We start from the raw sequence: 22,240 nt of genomic DNA on the forward strand, positions 1-22,240 counted from the left end.
CTCGATTTTTAATATAAAAAAGCCACATCGACTTTCCGGCGAGCCGCGTATGCTTCAAATCGGAATTGGCATTGAAGTTAATGTTTTTAAAAAAAATTTGGCACTTAAGTGATCGTTTTGAAAGTTTTGACATTAAAATGAGTGTCATACACAAGTTTTAGCACTTATACTGTACTTAACCCTAGTAACTAACGAACGTGTAGTGCCATAGTAGATTTTGTACTATGTGAGATTCCCTTTGGAGGGAGGATTCATTTTCTTTGGACATATCTAATTCATGGTTTTATTGGACCACCCGAAAACCAGATGGACCGATCCGATCTGGTTTCGGGACTAGCTAGTCCGGTTCTCGATTCTATAATAGGAACCAGACCACTAGGAAACCGATCACCCCTAACTCCCAACCCTCTCTTGTCCAAACATAAGCCCCACCTTGAACCAAACTCCAAGTGCTCGATCGAGTTGGTTAATGACCTCGAAGCCTCGAAAGCTAATGGCGTCACCATTGAAAATGTGTTTTATAGTTTAATTTGTGAAAGTTGACCTAAGAAAGGGAAAAAGTCACAAAAAGTTCAAATTATGTCCACTGTGAGTCTGTGATACATTTACCCTAATTTTTTTTTCATGACACCAAAAACCTCATATTTGTACATGTACGACACATTTACTCTCCTTCAAAATTTCGCCAATGAGGACCGTTAAAAATCCATCTACATGGGCGTCGGAAAGCAAATAATGTCGACATGGGGACCACGTGACTTAAATGAAATAAAAGCGACGTTGTTTTGACTGAAAAATTATCCAATGGAACCTTGATGAAGGGTAACGTGTAACATAGGTACAAATTTATGATTTTTTATGTCGCAAGAAAAATTTAAGATAAATACACGACTATAGACATAATTTAAGGCCTTTGATAGCTTTTGCTCCCAATGATTTCGTCCGGCCGCCTAAAATAGTATGTCTTTTTATGTCGGCGCAAGAGATTATTTCGACAACGGCAATTTTGCTACTGCTTAGCATAATCAAAGGGTACCGATTGCTTCTCCCAAGGTTGGTCCACCGCACTCGTGTCGGCAGGACATTGTCGTAAATTGCTTTGACAATGGTATTGTTTTTTTCACGAAAGCTCTTCTTTTTTTTCCGCCCACGTTGGAGCAGTAGGGTAAAACGTGCCAAAAGGGTAAAAATGAAAGATAAAAACAACCCCCCTTACTTTAATAATTACGGGAATTGCAGGCATTGGAGATTATGCTATAAATGCACAATTGAACTTCTAAGTTCTGTCATCTTCATCCTTAATCTCTTCTGTACTTCCTCTTAACACCCTGCGAAGTTTTTGGCGGTCTGAATCGACGGCGAGGCTTGCCCTTTTTCTTGATATCGTTCCTCTCCACTTATTTTCACGTTACAGTGGCTGCTGCTGCTGATGCTACCGCGAGCCCTTCCGCCGACACGAACTTCGTCGAGTCCTTGTGCAGCGCTGTGCGGTACCCCACGCTCTGCGTGCGGTCGCTCACGGCCCACGCCTCGGCCATCGAGCAGAGCCCGCTGCAATTGGCCCAGTCCCCCTTGGCGGAGAGCTTATCCGGGGCTCGGTCCACCAGGCTCCTCTTGGTGAGATCGAACAAGTTTAAGGGCCCGAAGGTGACGGATTACAGAGCTATAAGAGAATGCTTTCAATACATGGACGACGCCGTGAACCTGCTCACGAAGTCGGTGAAGGAGATTCAGAGCGCGGCCGAATCGAAAGGCAAGTACTACCGGTGGCATGTGAGCAATGCCAAGACTTGGGTCGACTCTGCGGAGCAGGACTCGTACACTTGCTGCGATGGGTACATGGTCGGATTGCAGAATGGCCGGTTGAAGACTTCGACCCAGTCCCACGTGGCTGATGCCGGACAGCTCACCAGCAACTCGCTCACTCTGATCACGAATTTGAGCCGGTGATGCGATCGAGCGAGCCGAGGCAGGACATGATATCCTGGTGGTTGCTCCATCTACGAAGCTGTTACCGTATTCCGTAGATCTGGTGTGTACTTGATGGAATTATAATTATGGCCCGTGTGATGTTATTAATAATGGCTTGACAATTATTATCATACTAAAAAGAAAAACGCATTGACTATGAAAATACTTAATTTTTTTTGTTGTCAGAATGAAAAGACGCAATTTAGAAAATACAATTCTTATGTGCTTTGATGGAATACGCCTATTGAAGAGACACGTGTTGATACCCTTAAAAAAAAATCTGGCCCTCTCTCCACCCATAAGTCATGATGACATAAGGTTGTATATATTCTCTATCAAATAAAACAATAGCGGTAAAGTGAATTAAGGGAGAGAAATCAAAATTCTTCATTGTCTCCTATAGTCTTTGATGTTATTGCTATGAATCAATGTATGCCTTCATCCTTCTTATCATAAAAATCATGAAGATCAAAGATTTGTTAATGTTGAATTTCCGTGTAAAGGATTCACATTAAATTGTTAACACTTGATGCACGTACACATGATCTGATATGAAAGTCAATAACTTTGGTCCCGTCGAAACTTTGCTGCCTACTTCGTCAGAAACGGATGGACATGTAATCAACACGATAAACTTACTTTGGATGAGAACTTCAGTCTATAAGCTTATCCTTTAGTGCGTGCTAATCCGTCTTTTCTATTAACTCAAACTACCGAGGCTTTTTCGAGAAGAAGAAAGTCTCGCAGACTCGACCATAGCCAACCATCTAAAAGTAGTAGCATCTTAACTCAAGGAATAGCTAAGCAAGAGAGAGCATCTTTAGACCACATCTCGGTAATGACGAGCCACAGAGTGTTCGAGTCCTCTTCGAGGTATAATATTGAGAATAAAGCTAGCTCTTGCTTCAAATCTAAAAATCGATGGAATGTGATCTCATAGGCAACTTTTATGAGAGCTGGACCCCATCATTTGTAGAGGGGGAAACTCAATAATGAAACTTAATTTCCAAGCGGAAGGAAGGTAAAAAAAAAAATCAACTATTGCAAAAATATCTTTCTTTCTTTTTTTAGTAAGGAGGTCAACCTCAAGTATGAAGGGACATTCCCTATCATACAGAAAGTAGGATAAATTTACTAAAAACTTCAGCTTCTTCCCTAGCTAAAGGATCCACCCTGTCTTCCATGTGGGGTGTCTAAAGCCATACCTTGTCCGAAGGTGGACATTTGAGTTGATCAAGAATCGCCCTCACAAGGAGGGAAGTTTAAGATGTGATCAAGCGCAACCACGTGGCAACACCCGTATATCCGACCCGACCTGACCCGGGTTTGCTTTGTTGTTATAGTCGGTACTCTGTGCCGGGGCTGATCGACTGACTGTTCATTACTCGTGTTAAAAGGGTTTTTGCTGATTTTTCTCCAAATTCAAGTGGTGTGTTGCCTAAGAAGTAAAACTGAGAAACCCCTCTCAGTTTGTGCCTTTCGTTCATCGCAGTCAACGTCAAGATAAAGTTCGTCAAAAGTTTTGAGGATGCAGTTTGGCAAATGAGAAGATTAGGACACTGCATGCACCAATTGGGAGCTTCCTCAGAGCATGAAATGGGTTGGGTCTGTGTGGTGCTTTGCGGAGCTTGATACGATGGACCACGCATGCAGAGAAGAATCGAAAAAATTATCAAAGATCATCATAAATATATTACAATCGAATCAATTCGGATTTAATTTTTTTTTATTAATTGAATTCTAAACCTTTTGTAATTATGTCGATTCAGTCCATTTGACCGGCCGGCGCCGACATAAACAATTGTTAATAATATTTTACCGTATTTCGATTTTTCAATTATTTTATTTTATTTTTGTAAATCTATGTTTTCTATTCTTTTTTGTTAGGGCTGGCAAGAGACCGCCCAACCTAAAAAAAGGAAAATAAATTTTTTTATTAAATTTACCGGATGGACTTAATTGGCAAAACGTGAAAATATGTTGGACTTAATTGGCAAAATTAAAAAGTTTATGACTGAATTAACAAAAGTACAATAGATTTAAGAAATTTTGGACAATTTTCCCAAAGATATCTATAACAAGTTTGGTATAGCTATAGCACAACTATGACTGTGATGTACTCTAATTGTGCTTGCCGGTGCACCTTTCACAGCTGAATCTACTCAGGAGAAGTTATACCAAACATGTCAACGTTGCTTAAAACACTTTTACACTTAAAGTTTATATGCACGTATTAAATGTACGTTGTCATGTAGTTTTTTTTATTTATTATTTGTTGTTTTGGTAGGTCTTTCGAATATATGACACAATTGATAACCGTATCCTATTACTTATAAATTTCCATGACGCCTCTCTCTCTCGGGCCATGTCCAACATCATCAGCTCTATAGTAGCGTTCCCATTGAAAAATGACCAATTTTGGATCATTATCGACAATAGACACGTTTAGTAAACGGGAGTATAGTTTGGTGAAAACAAAAGTAATCAATGAACAAGACGGTCGACGACTTGAAGAAATCGAGAACTTGTCGACGAAGTTATTAACAACACAACGCGAAAGTTATTAAGAGCACGTGGACGATGACAAATTCCCGTAACCCCAGATAAGATTAGGAAGTTATTCTGCTCATTAAAGTTCATTCCGTTGCCGATTAAGGAATGCTTGCTGTGAGCAGCGCGGCCGAAGAGATTAAGGCTCGGCGAGCCCGTCACTCTAAGCCGCTAAGATGATAGGCAACACGAGACGACATATATTATTTACAGATTCGCTCGTGATAGGACTCGAACTCGTAACCGGTGAAGCCAACTAACTTGGCGGCAAGCACGGTTTGGTGCATTTAAGGCACTGGGCAAATAACTTCCTGTCGACCTCCCTCCATGTGGCCGATAACTCCGCTTACCTGTCATCATCGTCTCGTCTCTCTCGCTTCCACGCCACTTCCATGAAAGGCTGAACTCCATCCCCGAACTCCTCCTCCTCCTCCTCCTCCTCCTCCTTCTTCAGCAGCTAGTTTGTGTGGTCGAAATCTCCGCGCTATTCAAACCACTCGCAACAGTCGCGCCTTCAACGATCCTTTCCACGCAAACATTTCGATTCAAATCCCCTAATCTCTTTCTGAACTCGACCCTCGTCGCAAAAATGTCTGCGGCCTTCTCTTCGGTTCGCGCGATTCGTCGCCCCGGCTCCTTCGCCGGGGAAAAGCACAGTCCTCCTGTGGCCTCCAGCAAGTTCGCCTCCGATTTCCTCGGGTGCGCCGGGAGGCTTCCATTCGGGGCCCTCTCCGTGTCCATCCGCCCCCGCTCTGCTCGGCGTCGCGGATTGTCCTCCGTCGTCGCGGTCTCAGATGTCGTCAAGGAGAAGAAGCTCAAGCGTTCTTCCTCGTCTTCGGATTTGGTAAAAAGGCGCTTGCGATTTGATGATCACAGATGTCAATTGTAAATAATCGAATCGAGCTGGTTAAGTTTTTGTTTATTTCTGGAGTTCTTTTTTTTTCCCCTTTTTATTGGTATGGGCAGCTTATTACGAAAGAGGAAGGATTGGAGCTCTACGAGGACATGGTTTTGGGCAGGACTTTTGAGGATATGTGCGCTCAGATGTACTACAGAGGCAAAATGTTTGGCTTCGTCCACCTCTACAATGGCCAAGAGGCTGTATCCACTGGGTTCATCAAGCTTCTGAAGCAAGAAGATTGCGTGGTTAGTACCTACAGAGATCACGTCCATGCGCTGAGCAAAGGGGTTCCTGCTCGCGCAGTGATGAGTGAATTGTTCGGAAAGACGACCGGCTGCTGCAGAGGTCAAGGTGGCTCTATGCACATGTTCAGCAAAGAGCACAATTTGCTCGGCGGGTTTGCCTTCATTGGCGAAGGGATTCCAATTGCTACTGGTGCTGCTTTCACCTCAAAGTACAGGAGGGAGGTCTTGAAAGAATCCGACTGTGATCATGTCACGGTCGCGTTCTTCGGGGACGGGACCTGTAACAATGGGCAGTTCTATGAGTGCTTGAACATGGCCGCATTGTGGAAGTTGCCTATCGTGTTTGTGGTGGAAAACAATCTGTGGGCGATTGGGATGTCTCATCTGAGAGCGACTTCTGATCCGCAGATATGGAAGAAGGGGCCTGCATTTGGAATGCCCGGTGTCCATGTGGATGGTATGGATGTGTTAAAGGTGAGGGAGGTTGCTAAGGAGGCTATTGGAAGAGCAAGGAGAGGGGAAGGACCTACATTGGTCGAATGTGAAACTTACAGATTTAGGGGACACTCTTTGGCTGATCCTGACGAGCTTCGTGATCCTGGTAAGCCTTTCAGTCGTATACCAATTATCATTGTCAGCTCACATTTAACTTGCAATTGCCATTACTGACTATTATAGATATCAAGGTTAAACTTTGCTTGCATGCATTTACTAACTTATTAGACGGAGAATGTTTGAGTATGCACAGCCTGAGTGCTTGGACATACGGATTGTAGCATTAGGATATGGAATAAGATCAGATAAATTGATTTGAGGGGAAGAAGGCCGAGACAATTACTGCATTCAGAGCTTGCACCTCAGGGTGGAGCTAGCTGAGTGCATTGAGCTCAATTGATTGTAAAAGTTCTGTTTAAACGAAATACTTAAAATGAGGAATCGATCTTCAGTCGGGAAGACTTATATGGTCACATGGAGAACATTGATAATTTCAAGAGGGCCTAAATGAGCATCATGTGGAAGACTGAATTGTCACCCCATGGCACTTTGGAGCGTTTCTATGTCTTGTGATTTAGTAGTTGCAAATAGTTGCTTTAAGATGGCATTCATTGGCATTTCTTTCACCTGAACTTGTACGTTTCTTCCTCATGAAATAAGACATTCTCTTGCAAAGATCACTGAAGTTTCGAGAGGAGGTTGAGCTAGTCATCCTAGGTTGTTGGTTTTTCAATTTGTATGTTAGTAAACAATGATGTTCAAGAGACTAGGAACCAAGGGCGCTAGTGAAACTTGAGGGCTGAAGAAAAATCAGGAAAGTGCTTTTAAAGGATAGGCTATTTTAGAGGGGAAATTGGTGTATATATTATATACGATCACCAATGTGTCAGCAAATTAACATAGGAAGACACTCATTAAATCGAAATGGGAATCTTGATAGTTTAGTCATAGAAATGTGTCAAGAGATCATGTTAAGTAGTGATAGGAATTAAAACTAGGCATCAAAATGGGGATGGATGAGTCATTGGCCCAAAGGAGGAAAAAAGCGGAAAAATGTTGGAATGAGTACCTATATGCTTTGTCGTATAAGATACTGGAGCATTAAGGATTTGCTTAACTAATTTTGATACGATGTGATCATAGAATTGATTAAATTAAGCAAGTTAGTAAGAATATGACTTGCTGGAAAGAGAAGTCCTAGCCCTGTTGTATAACCTCAGAATGATTTGAGTACACACGAAGTCGTTGAGTTACAAGGAAATATGGGATCCTGGAAAATATGAAGAATGATAGCAAGCAAGCAACAGAACTGAAAATATCTTGAGGTTTACAGTGAATGCGTTCAGGTTCAGTGTGTTTGCAAGGGGAATAAAAAGCTTAGATAGACAAAGAAGTTTGAAGGACGTTTATTTGTGGTCTACACCAGCCCACCACAAAGGACAAAGTGCTCATTTTTTAGCATCTTTCTTCTTACAAGTAAAAGTATCTTTCTTGTTGCCTGGCTACATATGAAGGTGTGATTACCGTCATCATATCTCTCACTATCTTGGTGCCATCGGTGAGTGAGTGGTCAGCAATCAAATGTGGTAGAAGCTTGGTCGAGTTGGAGTTTTAAAGGCAAGAATCTGTTTATTACTGGAAAGTAAAGGTCATTCTAGGATGAAGATGCAATAGCATGAGATTCGAGCTCTTATGACAACATACTTTTGAGCTGTGTATAAGATCGTTTTACATGCTTGTCTCTAAAATCCGATATGCCTAGTCGGTGATTCAATGGGGAACTTCCGGTACTTGTGCTTTTTGGGCCATTGACAACTTTTGTATTCATGGACAAACTCAACTGTGCTACAGTGCTACTTTCAGAATGCATCAGTGATGTTCACCCTCTTGAATTTCTTATTCTTCTAGTGAGACATATAATCACATACTTCAGATGTGCTTGGCTAATATATCTTTTATGTTATCTTGATTTGTCAGCTGAGAAGGCTCGCTATGCTGCGAGGGATCCCATTGTGGCCTTGAAGAAGTACATTCTTGAAAACAATCTGGCAAGTGAAGCTGAGCTAAAAGCCATTGAAAAGAAGATAGATGAGATTATGGAGGACTCCGTGGATTTTGCGGATGCAAGCCCTCTTCCACCCAGAAGCCAGCTCCTGGAGAACGTGTTTGCTGATCCTAAAGGCTTTGGCATAGGCCCCGATGGAAGGTACCGGTGCGAGGACCCCAAATTCACAGAAGGGACTGCCCACGTCTAAGCCTCTACTATTTGTCGGTTCTCTTTGCCTCTTGTTGCGGCGTGTGCGAAAGGTATATGAGACCCTTTTCCTTGTTAGATTATCTCCTCCTCTTTCTTGTTAGATTATCTCCTCCTCCTCCTCCTCCTCTTCCGCTTTGATTGCTCTTAGGTTTGCTACTTTGATTACTTCTTAGGGCCCTGCCATTAGCTTCTCCTTAGCTTCGGTTGACATTGAACCATGTATGTGATCGAGCTGTTATAGGCTGGACAATGAGCATGTGGATCATTTTCTCTGCATTAAGTAAGTAAACTTGGTTGATTTATCTTTTGGATTTGCCAAGTGAACGTAGGCTTGAGGAAGTAAAGGGCATAAACAAGCGGGAGGAATTTTCTTTCATTTTGATCGGACAAATGACTTCGAAACTATCGATTCCATTTGACTTTGAAGCCGTTAGTGTGAAGCAAACTTTCAAAAAGAGTTCATCCGGCGAGACATGATTCGCAGTCGGAACTCGGAGCAATGAATGCGATTGCAGGTTTCGATTAAACAACAACGTGTGGCCAGGAACCAGAGCATGTAAGGAAAATATCTCATCTACTTTAACTGGTTCTGAAAAGAAAATTGAAGAAACACAAGCAGCAACCTTCGTGTTGGAAAGGCAAAGGTCCTCGCTACTCGGTACATAATGGGGTTCTTGAAAGATGCTGCGAATTGAGAAGCTTTGGAATTCGGAGCTTCTTGCGTCATTGACTTATCATCTCAGCGAGTGGAACCAGGGACGGTGAATCTTGTTTTGGGTCAAATACGAGCACTGCTCACATACGAGCCTGGGTTCGGATTTTCCTTTCACGGTATCGGGACGGCAAGGCATGGGACTCGCGACAGATCTAGAAACTAACAGCAAACTCCTTAACCTCAGAACAATACTGGGTTGACTTGATTTCATCTCACTGAAACCACAACCCATCGTCTGCAAACGTAAAGAACAGGCTAATTGGCTAAGGATGTTCTTTTTTTGTTCAACAGGATAAATAAGAGTAATCGAATATCAATGGATTGAAGATTCTGCTTTGATCTCAGGCGGAATTGCGGCATGAATGAAGTCTACAAAGATTGAAAGAAGTTTTCATGACTGTCCCAACTGATTTATGCCCACTCATCTTCTGTTGGTCTAAAGGCTATGAGGCCACAAGCACAAGCACCAGCACAAGCGAAAGCATAGAAAGTGCAACACGGCACATGACCTGAGTTTCTGTCTGGTGGGGAACTGATGCATGTTTCCCGGATAAAGTAAGCGAGCATAATGTTGCATTATGACCCATGTGTCGACCACAACCCCCTCGAGACGTACCTCATCGACAATGGGTTGTCGGCCTGTCGACTCAATCCTACCCTAAATTCATGCCCCTCTGACCCTTTCTGACGATGCTTCTCTCTTTGTGCCGTGGGCCAACGGCGTGGATTATGATCCGAGAATCATGTAGAGTCGTCGTTGTAGTAGTTCTTGTGATCGGGTCTGGTCTCTATCTAGTGTCCCATCCGTTGAATCGGCCGTCGGGCGGCCACAATTAATATAAGACACCCGCAATAGTAATAAGAGACATAGACATACGTCTTGGGGCATGATGTTTCAGAGAGAGAATTGGTATGGAAATTGGATGAGTCAAGAACTCCAATATCCCAAATCCCGAACAGAGTGTTCGAATCGAACTTGACTAGGTATTCCGAATCGGGCATCGATCCTCCGTTATCCGACTCGAGTAAAAATCTCGAATATTGAACTGTATCGGCTTTGGCTCGATTCGCTCTTTGGTAAAGCACAAAGCCAATTGAAACCCGAGCCGCGAGTGCGCAACTTGATGAACTCCTCAGTTCAACCACTTCGGTTCAGACAAAGTAACCGAAAGCTGTCACCTGCTCTTTCTGCAACGCTTGACAGCCTTGACTGTGTCAAGTGGCGGCTCTGCTCTCGCAATGTCGCAAGTGGGTCGCCGCCCGTCGGGCCCACCACCACGAGCCTTCCTCATCCCTCAGCCGCTCTTTCCCAAAGCCCCGTCGCTCCTATAAATTTGTACCCACGCCTCTCCATACTCTCGCCTCATCAATCATCCTTCATCCATCCCGCCCCACCAAGTTCTATCCTTTCTCGGAAATTCGAATTTTTTTCTCAGATTCAGAGAGACCCAAATGAATTCGATGTTCAGCTCCTTCGACGCCTTGTGCGCGGAGTTCTTGGGCCACGCCGTCGGGTCCAATTTCGCCTCCGTCCCTCGTCCGGGCCGACGGAGCGCTCCCAGCGACGAGCACGCCCCTGATAGCGAGACCAAGAGCCGCGGAGCTAAGCCGCCGCCGCCTCCTCCGGTGGAGAGGGGACGGAGGAGCGCGCCGAGGTTTGCGCCGGAGCTGGATGGCCTGAACAGCTTCGAGACCCTGGTTTCTTATTGACGGTGATGAAGGAGTGATCTGTTTTTTTTTTTTTTTTTTTTTGGGTGGGGGGCATAGCCGTGGAGATTGTACAGTAGATCTATATGCGTTGCTGCTGCAGCTTCGAGGAAATGATTGTTGATTCTTTGGTTGTTCTTCTCGAGATGCGTTTCGGCCTTTTTTTTAAAGTGGAAATACGAAGCTATATGATGGATTTTGCTTCGGCGGAATCGATGATGTTTTGAAAGTTTTTTAGGATTGTGGCCTGGCTGCTTCGTTTGCAGAGAGCGGTTGAGCATCGCATCACTGTTTGAAACTGTCTCCTCCTTTTTACTCGTAAAGCAAAAAGATTGAATGAATGCCCAACTACTTTTCGGCACCTCGCCGCCCTCTGTTCTGGCATTAATCGCACGAGAAGTTACGGAAGGCGATTTTGACCGACCAATCCTCTCTCGGAGCGCCGTAATTGCGCCCGGATGCGCGTAACGCAGAGACTAGTGAGAACTCGAATCAACTTTTTCCGACGCTTTAGCACTGTTTTCATTTGCTTTGGAATTAACTGGATTTTCTTTTCTTATAGCCGTATAAACTCGAGATCGGTCGGTCTTTTTTCATCAACATCATCCCAAAACAGGAGTCATGCACTTTCGACCATATAAGCTTCAAAATAGGAGTTATGATTTCCCACTTCCATTTAGGTATTTCAAGTGGGTGTTGTTGTCCACATGATTTCCGATGTTCAATTTTCACGTGCCGGCAAACCAATATCCTCCTTCTTCTCAAGTCCTGTATCCCTAGTGCTTCTCAAATGAATCGAGAGTCGGGTGCTGCGAGCTTTGAATTGAGAACGAAATTTCTCTTTTTTCAACTCTGAATCATCGGGACCACATAGCCAACAGCAAAACTTCAACGATCCATCTGCATGGATATTAAAATCCGATTGTCTTTTCGCTTCTATGCCTTCTCTAGTTTTCCCCAACTAAGGATTGTCATTCTATTAGCTTTAACTTTACCAATTAACGTTGGTTGTACTCAAAGATTGCCAACCAAGCACCCAACTGATGCATCAACATCTTTAGGTCCAACTTTCTCATATCATCAAGAATAGGCTTATGGGAAATGAGAAGCGCTGTCATGTTCCCATAAGATTTACGACTCAAAACATCTGTTGTTATATTTGCCTTACTTAGATTGTAATGATAGTAATTAATAGAAATGTCATAATCTTTCAAAAGTTTTAATCATCTCCTTTGTCTCATGTTTAGTTCTTTTCTTGGTAAAAATACACTTTCAAATTCTTGTGATTAATCAAGACTTCACATTCTTCACCTTACAAGTAGTGCCACTATATTTTCAAGGCAAATAAAATCGCCGCTAACTCCGGATCATAAGTGGAATTGTTTTTCTCATGAGGCTTCAACTGTTTAGAGGCATCGGTTACAATTTTACTATATTGCATAAGAACACAATCTAAATCTTGTTTAGATGCATAATAGTAGATTGTGAAGCCACCACTTTTGGAAGGCAACTCAATATAGGAGCCAACACTAACAACCTCGTCAACTCTTGAAAACTATACTTTGATAATGATGTTTGGGTGTAAATTTTATGAGACGTGAGAATTGTGTGATGATTTATAGCGTGTTCTTCTGGTCCGTCCTCCTTTTTTTTTTTTTTCAGAATTTTTGTTTGGCTTGTCTGTACGCACGTAACATGTTAGCAATTTTGGGTTCCAAGAGGTGAGCTGCAAGGTCGAAAGGGGCAAATTGGTTCAAAGTTAAAATCAAAGTTTTAACGACTAAACTAAATATCAGCTAAGAATTGAGGACCCAGTTTGGCACTCTCCCTAGAATGCAACCATGCTTTATGAGTTTGTCTTGCCTCGACCTAATTAGGTCTGCTAGGACATTATGCTATCGACTTACCTTTCAAAGATTTTCAAACCATCAAATGAATCTATGCCCAAATCCCCAACTCGGCTTGATTCGATCCGATCATCTCGGCATAAAAAAGAAAAATCTTTCACAGCGGCTCGGTTTTAGCCCGCCCGTTTGAGTATATCTCTAGCATTCACCCCCCAAAGTCCATGGCAATCCTTCCTTTTTCCCTTCCAATGAGCAAAATACATCACAACCATCAATCCTCCGTCGTTTTAATCTCCAAGCACGAGAAGGCAAAACACACCAAAGATCTCTCCTTTTAACCTTCTTCTTTGGTTTGGCCAACAAACAAAAACCACCCTCTCCACCTGCGATCGCAACGCATATGTTCATGGAGTGAAAATTTATTAAAAGCCCCTCCAAGATCCGCCATCGTCCTCAGCTCATCACCATCATTCAAAAAGAGCCAACTGCCAAAGAGGCCGATCCAGGCGGTCGTTCCTGTGCTTCCTCCTCTTGTTTTCTCCGCCCTCGGCCCCCCCCTCCTCGTTTCTCTCTCTCCTTCCTCACTCTGACCCATCTCTTCCTCCCACTTCTCCTATTAAATCCAACCCTCCCCCACCATTTCTTGCGAAGTCCGATCAGACCCACCTCGCACGCCGATCGCATTGCTCCTCTCTTCCTTCCCTTCCCGTCACCATGTCCGCCGCTTCTCTCTCTTCTTCCATCAACGTGATTCGCTCCGCCTCCTTCGTCAGCGACAAGTCCGCCCTTGTTTCCAACGCCAGGCCCTCCTCCTCCTCCTCTGCTTTCCTCGGATCCACCGCCAAGCTCCGCTTCAATCCCCTCTCGAGCCCCGCGGCCAGTCTCCGGTCCTCCGTCGTCGCCGCCGCCGCCGCCTCCAATGTCGTCAAAGAGAAGCAGCCCAAATCCTCTCCCTCTGGGTCCCACCTGGTAAGATTCGATCTCGGGCATTGCCACTAGTGTGTGACTCGCGAAAGAGAGTCCTGATTATGCTAAATAGGAAGGTTAGAGTTCGTGGGTATGTCCTTGATTTGCTTCTTTTTGTCATTCGCAGTTGATCACGAAGGAAGAGGGATTGGAGTTATACGAGGACATGGTTTTGGGGAGGGCCTTTGAGGACATGTGCGCTCAAATGTACTACAGGGGCAAAATGTTCGGCTTCGTCCATCTCTACAATGGACAGGAAGCTGTTTCGACCGGTTTCATCAAGCTCTTGAAGCAGGAGGATTCCGTGGTCAGCACCTACAGAGACCACGTTCACGCGCTCAGCAAGGGTGTTCCGGCTCGCCAGGTGATGAGCGAGCTGTTCGGCAAGGAGACCGGCTGCTGCAGAGGCCAAGGAGGCTCGATGCACATGTTCTCGAAGGAGCATAATTTGATTGGTGGATTCGCTTTCATCGGTGAGGGGATTCCAATCGCTACTGGCGCAGCATTCACGTCCAAGTACAAGAGGGAGGTCTTGAAGGAAGAGGGCTGTGATCACGTTACCGTGGCGTTTTTTGGGGATGGGACTGCTAACAATGGACAGTTCTTTGAGTGCCTGAACATGGCTCAGCTGTGGAAGTTGCCTATCATTTTTGTTGTGGAGAATAATCTGTGGGCAATTGGTATGTCCCATTTGAGAGCTACTTCTGATCCTCAGATTTGGAAGAAGGGTCCTGCATTTGGGATGCCCGGAGTGCATGTGGATGGGATGGATGTGTTGAAGGTGAGAGAAGTGGCAAAGGAGGCCATTGGAAGAGCAAGGAGAGGAGAGGGACCTACTCTGGTCGAGTGCGAAACTTACAGGTTTAGAGGACACTCTTTGGCTGATCCCGACGAGCTTCGTGACCCTGGTGAGCATTTTAAGACAAACTTGGACTGTCATTCTTGATTGGTTTTGCTCAGTCTTTCCTTTAATCACTGGCTCTCTTTGTAGATATAAATCATGTTTTTAGGTGCATGTCTCTAAGATATTAAATTTCTGGCGTTTTAATCTCATGCATTAATTATAGTAACCATTCTTAACCGCTGAGATGAGTGCTTTTGGAGTTACCTAGATTATGCATGCAGGACTTCGGGAGAGATTTGCTTGATTCTTTGAGACATATGAAGCATTGACTATGAGCATAGATATTCTTTTAGTCTTGGGAGTTGAAATATTGGTTATCTGAAGTTGCACGAAGAAACAATAGTTTGGAAGAAAGAGTTATGCTTTGACCTCATATATAACTTTGATATGTGGTAATAATCCCCATAGTATCTTTGGATGCATCGTTTTGAGTTGGAGTCTGAACGCGGGTTCTCTAGTTCAAGCATATGGTGCGTGTTTTTGTCCCGTAGAGAGTTCGGAAAATCGAACAGACGGTCATGATAACCATTCAAGGGTCCTGCTGTCTAAATGAGGTACTTCTCTCGAAAGCATCGAAACCAGTTTGACAGTGCTCTGTTACTTGCCCTCATGGTGTCACTGAATAAGCTAATATGATAGTTTGACAATTGGCAAAGCCTTTCCAGAGAGTGGGAAAAAATGTCTACAGCCTGACATTTATTAGAATCTTGCGGAATTAGATCTAAGATGAGATATATCATGCTCAGCTCAGCAGATCAAGAAATCCAACTAACACTATGGACATTAGGGGAAGGAGAAATTATCATATATCTCCCTCTTTATGATTCAAGTAGAAGTCACTCTTCCTACTTTTTCGGAAGTATAAATATTAGTTATGCACGTGTTAGTTCGACTAGGACTTTGGGGCTAAACAAGACTACATGAAGCATGAAAAAGGGAAAAGGTATATGGGCCTATGGATGCCTGTAGGTTACTGGGATTGATTGGAAGGCCAGATAGAAGAATATATGTATGCATTGATGGGATTGTGATGGTATTCTGTTGCTCACTCAGCCTTGCTGCGCGCATTGTGTTTTAAGAGTTGTACATGTTACTGATCTGTTTCTTCTTGACCAAACTTTGCAGCTTATCTCATAAGATGCATATTTAATGAGCATGGTTAAGCAGGAAGTAACTAATTCTGTTAATTGGTGAATCAATCCATAGGCTTAACACCCCTCCTGGGGATCCAGGTTCAGCAACAATTTTGATACGCGTAATGACTTAGGACTAGACACATTAATTACCTACAATTTTTACTAATCATCTCTTCCTCACTTCCTGGTGGTTCTGCAACTGTTTGATGCCTTTGAGTCATGTTTTCTAGTTGACATCCAAAACACCACCTTTGCTGGAGAGTGAAGCTTGTTGGTTTTGATAAGTTGGAAAGTGTGTAGAGCAGTCTTCGAGGCTGAACATAATAAATAAGAGCTGATGATAATATAACCTCTATGGCTGTTATGCTAATTTCTTAATGCACTTACTGCTGCAAAAGGTGTGATTCTTTTGACTGCTGTAGTGGTGTCTGATGCCTGGTCCTTATTGTCTTACTTGTCACAACCGAGGTTAACGCTGTTATTGGATTTTAGCATAATATTCATATCTAAAGTTGCAGGAAGAGGTTTTCAGTACCCTTTTAAGCAACTTTTTGATTATGTTTTGGTGCCATATACGTGGCATCTGCAAAATGGTTTGGCCTCCTGCCAGTAGAATTGACTTTTGTGGGTAACCCGAGGAAAGGATGTGGTTGGCTTTCTAGAGAGGAGGCTACAAGATGCCTGCTGGCTTGCACATGCAAACAAGTGTATGTACCAGAATAGAGCTCTTCACATGGTCTGGGGACATTATGAAAGATGTTTGAGAAAGCTGTAGTTTTCATTCCAGCTATAAATGGATGCTTCTGCAGATGAAGTGGAGAGTGGAATAGTTTGTTAGCTATGCTAGGATAGATGGTTGGACATTGAGCCCAGCACGAGAAGGTCCAGCGAAGTAGGTTGGAAGTATGTAGTCGTGAGTTTTCGCTGCTAGAATGTCAGATCTGTGCTGACACTTTTACTGTATCATGTCTCTCTAGGAAACATCAACCAGGTTTTTAGCGCTCATGTCATGGCATGTTGTTGATTTGAACTCTTATGTTCGCAATATGTATATTTAGAAACCCCTCACATATTGCATGAAATATGAGCACGACTTTGGATTCCTTACTAACGGCTGGTTGATATGATCTGTGTTTTGTCAGCTGAGAAGGCCAGGTATGCTTCAAGGGATCCCATAACAGCCTTGAAGAAGTACATGATTGAAAGCAACCTGGCTAGCGAAGCCGAGCTCAAGGCAATCAACAAGAAAATCGATGAGCTCGTGGAAGATGCTGTGGAATTTGCGGACGCGAGCCCTCCCCCACGCAGAAGCCAGCTATTGGAGAATGTGTTTGCAGATCCTAAGGGATTCGGTATTGGCCCTGACGGAAGGTACAGATGTGAGGACCCCAAATTTACTGAAGGAACCGCCAAGGTGTAGCTGCCTGGTTGGGGTATGGCATGATAATTTTTTTCTACTAGTACAGCTTCCTGTACTACTGCAATCTTTTGAATATTTTTAACTGTTGCCAGAGATGTAAGAATAATTAAGTTATTGCAGTTGAAATCTTCTGCTTCTGTTTTTCTTGTTCAGTAATTTTACTTGCTGCTATTTTCGTGGGGCTTTTTATTTGCAAAGAAATGTTTATTCTCATGTAGAAGTTTACTATTTCTAAGCTAATCTATGGCTCTGTAGTGCCAATTTTAGCTCTCTTTCAAGTTTTGTTTCTTCTGATCTCTGATTAGCTTTCTTTAGGTTGATTTTTTGGCTAGCCAACTTTGTTAATGCAGCAAGAACTATCGTAGTAATTCAGAATATACAAGATGGATAAAGACAAACTGGCGATGCCATACAAGGCGAATGAGGGCTAAATTCCAGGTAGTATGACTTCTAGGCAGGTCACATGAAGACATTTCTTGGCCATTGTCACCATTTGGGGCTTCCATTTTTCACTTGTGATGGGTCTAGAACGGGGAACACGCTTTTGCGTAGACTCTGCCAAGTCCATTTGATGAAGTGAGTCAATTCAAACCGTTATAATGGTTGTGACGGCGCCTGATCCTCGGGATTAGGTCCAAGCAAGAATCTCTCGTTACCCCTTCATTTGTTTCTGAAAACAAAGGCATTTCTAGATAGCTTTATACAGATTGGTTCTTCTATTGAGTTTGGGCAGAGTGCGCAACGAAATGGTGCTGAAGTCTGAGGCATCCTCACCTCACCAGTCAAAAGAAGAAGACAAGAAAAAATTGAGTTTATCAACTGGTTTTGTCACTCACACAGAGAGGAAACCTCTCTGTCTATAACCTTGAAAATTTTCCAAGATTCTATGAGCGGAAAATTGGAGGGAAAAAAAGATCCTCCATTGCTACTTTTGTAAGGCTTTTGGGTGTTTGATCAAGAAGCATCTCTGTTCAACTTTCAAGATGTCTGAAAAGCACACTCCCTAGCAAGTGCAGTTGTTGCAGCACCAAGAATGTATTCATCATTTTGTTCATCAGTAGCAAGTGTAGTTGTCCACTGGTCGTCTCTGTCCAACCTTCGAATCACAGTCCTTTTGTTTAGCATTAGAAGGTCGTATCAAACACCATCTTTGCTGCTGGGATGTCCGACTCTTATGCGCACTTGCCGACCAAAAGAGAGAAGCAACGTCTTTGCTTCTAAACAAACTGCAGAATCTTACGTATTTCACACGATAAATCAGACACGAGCGGCATCCAAGTTTTGTGGATGAAGCTTTGGTTGCTGAGGGGGTTTGGCAACAAGTGTTCGAGGTGCTTTCCTGAGGAATTCCCCCGAACTGCAAAACCTGATGCAAACTATCGCCAGCACATCTGTTCTATTTTGCCTAGGCTTTCCTGAATTCGATTGGAAGTTGCTTAGATCCGTTGCAACGACGACGTGGCTCTTCAGAGGAGACAATCATATAAAACCATTTCCTGAGCGAACTGAGTGACTTCCACTGCGGTTACCTCGAGTGACTTCCTCCAAAAATAGAAAGCCAGAACATTGTTTATGTCGAAGATCTGTCCGAACATGGTTTCATAAGTCTTATCAGTGTTTTGAAGACCTGTTGGAGGATGGCTAATGGCGTTCATATCAGTACTTTGAAATGGAACTGAGATCTAACTACTGATGTGGCAAAGAACAACAAAAACCACGTTCGTACAGATTGTTTCTGGAGATCTCATTGCAAGTGGAACAGGGATTGAAGGCTTTTGAAGAGAGAGAGAGAGAGAGAGAGAGAGAGTCTAGCTATGCCCATGCAAGCTTAAGGTAACTGTAAAGTAATGACGTTTTTGTTATTTCAAGGTATATTACAACAATACGATCTCTTTAGCCTAATCCGAACCCGTCTAATGGATCAAAAAAGAGTCGGAAAAAATACGATAGATCGCACTCTCTCAAGAGGAATTTACACCAGTTGGGTGGTTTCCTCCCTCAGCTAAACTGCACAATTACCAGCGGCCTCGAGTCAAGTTCGAGGAATTAAGCGCTGTTTCAATCACAATCTCCTCCCAACATTTCCCAACCTTCTAGCTACTCCAAATATAACGGCCTTGGGCAAAAGGCCCCGGTCGAGAGTGCAAGCAAGAACAATGGCCCCTCCCATGAACAGGAGCTTCGGCAAGTTTCTCGCCAAGGGTTTCCTAGGCTCATCGTCGCGGGCTTCAATCTCTGATGAGCCTTCTTTACTGGAACTCTCTAGAGACCTAAGATAGTCTGCGCTGACTTTAGTATTTATCTGAGCCATGAAAGCACAAAGTGAGCGTGGAGCCTCCGAGGCTCGTTCCTTCTGATATGCGCGCAGACCAGGGTCGATCTTCTTCACGGCTCCCCACATGCCTTGGCGTACTCCGAGCTTCGCTATTTCCCACGGTATGCCCATATCCTCATGATGGAACAGCAACACTTCACAGGCAGTTAGCTGGCCATCGCCTCTTCTAGATTCGACTGCGAACATGCCCGACAGCAGACAAACTTCCATCAATAACATGCTCTAAACTAAATGCACAGATGCATTGTGGAAGAATTTGAATATAAAGCACACAGTAGAAGCAAAGCAAGACAACCGAGCAGCATGTTCAGGAAGTAGTCCAACAGTACCTGCACGTATGCACCAACTTGAGTAGTACAGGTCTACACGTCTTGGTTTATTTCGCCTAGGAATAGAGGAGCAAGGCACTCCCTGAAAAATGCAGAAAGAAGTTCATCGTTAACAAGGAAATCCAGAGGCTAACAAGTACTCACAACCAAGATAAAACAGAAGGGCTCGATTCAATCGATTCTATAGTAACAAAAAGGCAAAACCAGTGCCGACAATCTCACGAAAATGGTCGATCTACTGTGGACAATTTCCTAGAATTGTCAGCAGTTTAACTAGAGCTCACATTCTCATACCTTTGTCACACAATAGTAAGATCGTCCTGATTCCCAAATCCGTCGGCCTATAATGTATTCTCTGTCACTACAGAAGAACGGGAACTGCGCCAAAACACAAATCAGAAAGGAACGAATTAGCAGATGCTACTGAAATCTGCACAGCCGACACGAGCCAAAACAAGGGAAAAGGAAAGCAAAATCAATCTCTTTCAGTCCTCACCTTACGGACCCATTGCACAACCATGGTTCCGGTAGTGGGGCACTCCTCCAAAATCGAAGCGTGAACAAGCATATCATCCCACTTCAACCGGGACTCATCGTCCCAGAAGAAGTCCCTCACCATCTCAGGTGTCGCGTCCTCAAAAACAGTCCTACTCCGGTATTGCGGAGGCCCAGTCTAGAACAGAACAACGAAACACAAACACTCAAATCATCCATTTCAAATGCCAACTCAACCACATCTTTTACCTATATCTGGGAATACTCAACAAAGTTCAATTAATAGTTTCTGATTTTCTAAATAGATCAGATTTCCAATTTCCTCTAGAAAGATAAAATTACTTGGTAGTTCAAGAAAAGCGAGAAAATACCTCAGGATCTCTTCGCCAAGCTTGATAGCTCATGGTGGGCACCGACCTGTTCATCATCTGAATCCATGCAGGCCCTCCATCTTTGACCTCCACAAGTCGGCACAGATGCTCCAAATCGTCACCGTTCACGAGGCTCGATTTCTCTCTCTCGCCCTGCGATGAACTGCCAAATGCAAAGATTGCAGCGCCAATCCGTCAGTATTCTTGAAATAAACAGACGCCCATCAATCAAATTTCTAGTGCCTAACATTATTGCCCGATTAACACAAGAAAATCCCAACACAAACCTGAAGTCAGAAGTGGCAGTTGGAGGGTCAGAGAAAGTCGGCGCTCCCGATATGTCCCCCTCGGATCGGGAAACCCAGCTCGGCAACTGTAATCTTAGCGAATTCAAGCTCAAAGCCGAACTCACAACCGTGGAAGCTGAAGCTGACAGGTTTGAAAATGTCCGGTTCAAGCCATTATTATTGCCTTCGTTCAAAAACTCGCTACTCGGATTTGCCCATCTGGGTCTCCATGACCATCCAACTAGAACCCCAAGAATCACCGAAATCCCAATACAAGCCAACAACGTGAAGGCCTCACCAAACAACGCCCCGCTCGTAGCTCCTCTCAGAATCTCCAGAATAACAGCCATAACAGACCCCCCAAAAAATGGAAAAAGAAAAAAACCCCAAGAAGAATTAAGGGTCCCCGATGAACAGAAATGAAACTGCTCGATTTGGGCAAGAGAGAAAGTGGGAAAAAAAAGAAATTTTGAGAGCAACCCAACAAAGCGAAGAACACCCCCAAAAGGAAAAATCAAACTTGGTGTTGCAGAGCAGCACAAGAGTGGCGGAGGAGGAGGAAGAAGTATTTCAATCCTTCAAGAGATGAAAAGGATAAGGATTCTGAGGTCCCGGTTCTTCTTGTGAAGTTGCTCGCTTCGTCCATACCAGTTCGACCATTTGGCAATATTTATATATATGTATCTTTGTTTTATCGCCAACCAAAAAGATTATAAAAAAAAATCCTGAATTGACAGCAGAACTTGGAAAACCGTGTAATTTACAAACCGGGCTTTCACGAGGGAGAGGGAGGTTTTCTGCTCAAGACGACTCGACTTTCTGTGCGCGGGCGTCTTTCGTATGAACGCGTGGAAGACCAGGACGCCGGGGTTCCATCGATGAGATTGAGGTCAAGTCGTACCTTCAAGATTTAACAAAAAGCCATAGCCAAAGCGAAGATCTGGTGGTGGTGTGACCGTCCTGAGATTGTGCGGGCGGTGCCCCCTCTGTCCTTATGATTAAAGAATTGACATCAGTCAAAGAAGCCGCGGTCTCTCGTTTATCACGTTCGTTTGACTTGTTGGAATTCCCCAGTGGCCGGTTTTGATTTCGGTTCATGCGATTGCCATTCCTCTACTTTTGCTTTGACAGCCGTAAAATGGAAATGGAAAGGGAATTTGAAACATTTTTACTGCCTAGCGTCGCGCAGACCTATTTGTTTTGATCGAAGATGGGGATGTCTGAAGATCTTATTAAGTTGCGAAAGAAATTTTATCCGATAAAGTTGTTCAAAAAGGCCAAAATATACATAGCCTTTCTCATGAATCCA

The 22,240-nt window shown here is 43.7% G+C and overlaps 4 protein-coding genes across 5 annotated transcripts; 3 read left to right on the forward strand and 1 right to left on the reverse strand.

Annotated features, from left to right (window-relative positions):
* Positions 1-815: 815 nt before the first annotated feature.
* LOC115747991 (pectinesterase inhibitor 11-like) lies at positions 816-1,950 on the forward strand. The gene is made up of 2 exons (XM_030684342.1): positions 816-822; positions 1,415-1,950. Exons 1-2 carry the CDS (start codon positions 816-818, stop codon positions 1,948-1,950), a joined length of 543 nt encoding a protein of 180 aa, XP_030540202.1.
* A 3,128-nt stretch (positions 1,951-5,078) lies between these two features.
* Positions 5,079-8,721, forward strand: LOC115747961 (pyruvate dehydrogenase E1 component subunit alpha-3, chloroplastic-like). 2 transcript variants are annotated; one of them, XR_007197761.1, is made up of 4 exons: positions 5,079-5,365; positions 5,488-6,268; positions 8,140-8,514; positions 8,552-8,721. XR_007197761.1 is itself a non-coding variant. In XM_030684296.2 (3 exons), exons 1-3 carry the CDS (start codon positions 5,111-5,113, stop codon positions 8,415-8,417), a joined length of 1,314 nt encoding a protein of 437 aa, XP_030540156.1. In that variant the 5' UTR covers positions 5,079-5,110; the 3' UTR covers positions 8,418-8,721. The 2 variants fall into 2 exon arrangements, 1 of the variants encoding a protein (XP_030540156.1); XM_030684296.2 differs by having other exon boundaries at positions 8,140-8,721.
* Positions 8,722-13,021: 4,300 nt separating this feature from the next.
* LOC115747963 (pyruvate dehydrogenase E1 component subunit alpha-3, chloroplastic-like) lies at positions 13,022-17,255 on the forward strand. The gene is made up of 3 exons (XM_030684297.2): positions 13,022-13,657; positions 13,782-14,562; positions 16,837-17,255. The coding sequence occupies exons 1-3, from the start codon at positions 13,403-13,405 to the stop codon at positions 17,112-17,114; spliced, it is 1,314 nt and encodes a 437-aa protein (XP_030540157.2). The 5' UTR covers positions 13,022-13,402; the 3' UTR covers positions 17,115-17,255.
* A 1,693-nt stretch (positions 17,256-18,948) lies between these two features.
* Positions 18,949-21,568, reverse strand: LOC115747977. Its single transcript, XM_030684327.2, has 6 exons — positions 20,932-21,568; positions 20,645-20,807; positions 20,275-20,451; positions 20,073-20,156; positions 19,779-19,860; positions 18,949-19,625 (listed from the first exon to the last, which is right to left on the reverse strand). Exons 1-6 carry the CDS (start codon positions 21,279-21,281, stop codon positions 19,177-19,179), a joined length of 1,305 nt encoding a protein of 434 aa, XP_030540187.1. The 5' UTR covers positions 21,282-21,568; the 3' UTR covers positions 18,949-19,176.
* Positions 21,569-22,240: the final 672 nt, after the last annotated feature.

Source organism: Rhodamnia argentea, chromosome 3 (assembly GCF_020921035.1).
Source record: "Rhodamnia argentea isolate NSW1041297 chromosome 3, ASM2092103v1, whole genome shotgun sequence".
NCBI classification, from domain to species: domain Eukaryota; kingdom Viridiplantae; phylum Streptophyta; class Magnoliopsida; order Myrtales; family Myrtaceae; genus Rhodamnia; species Rhodamnia argentea.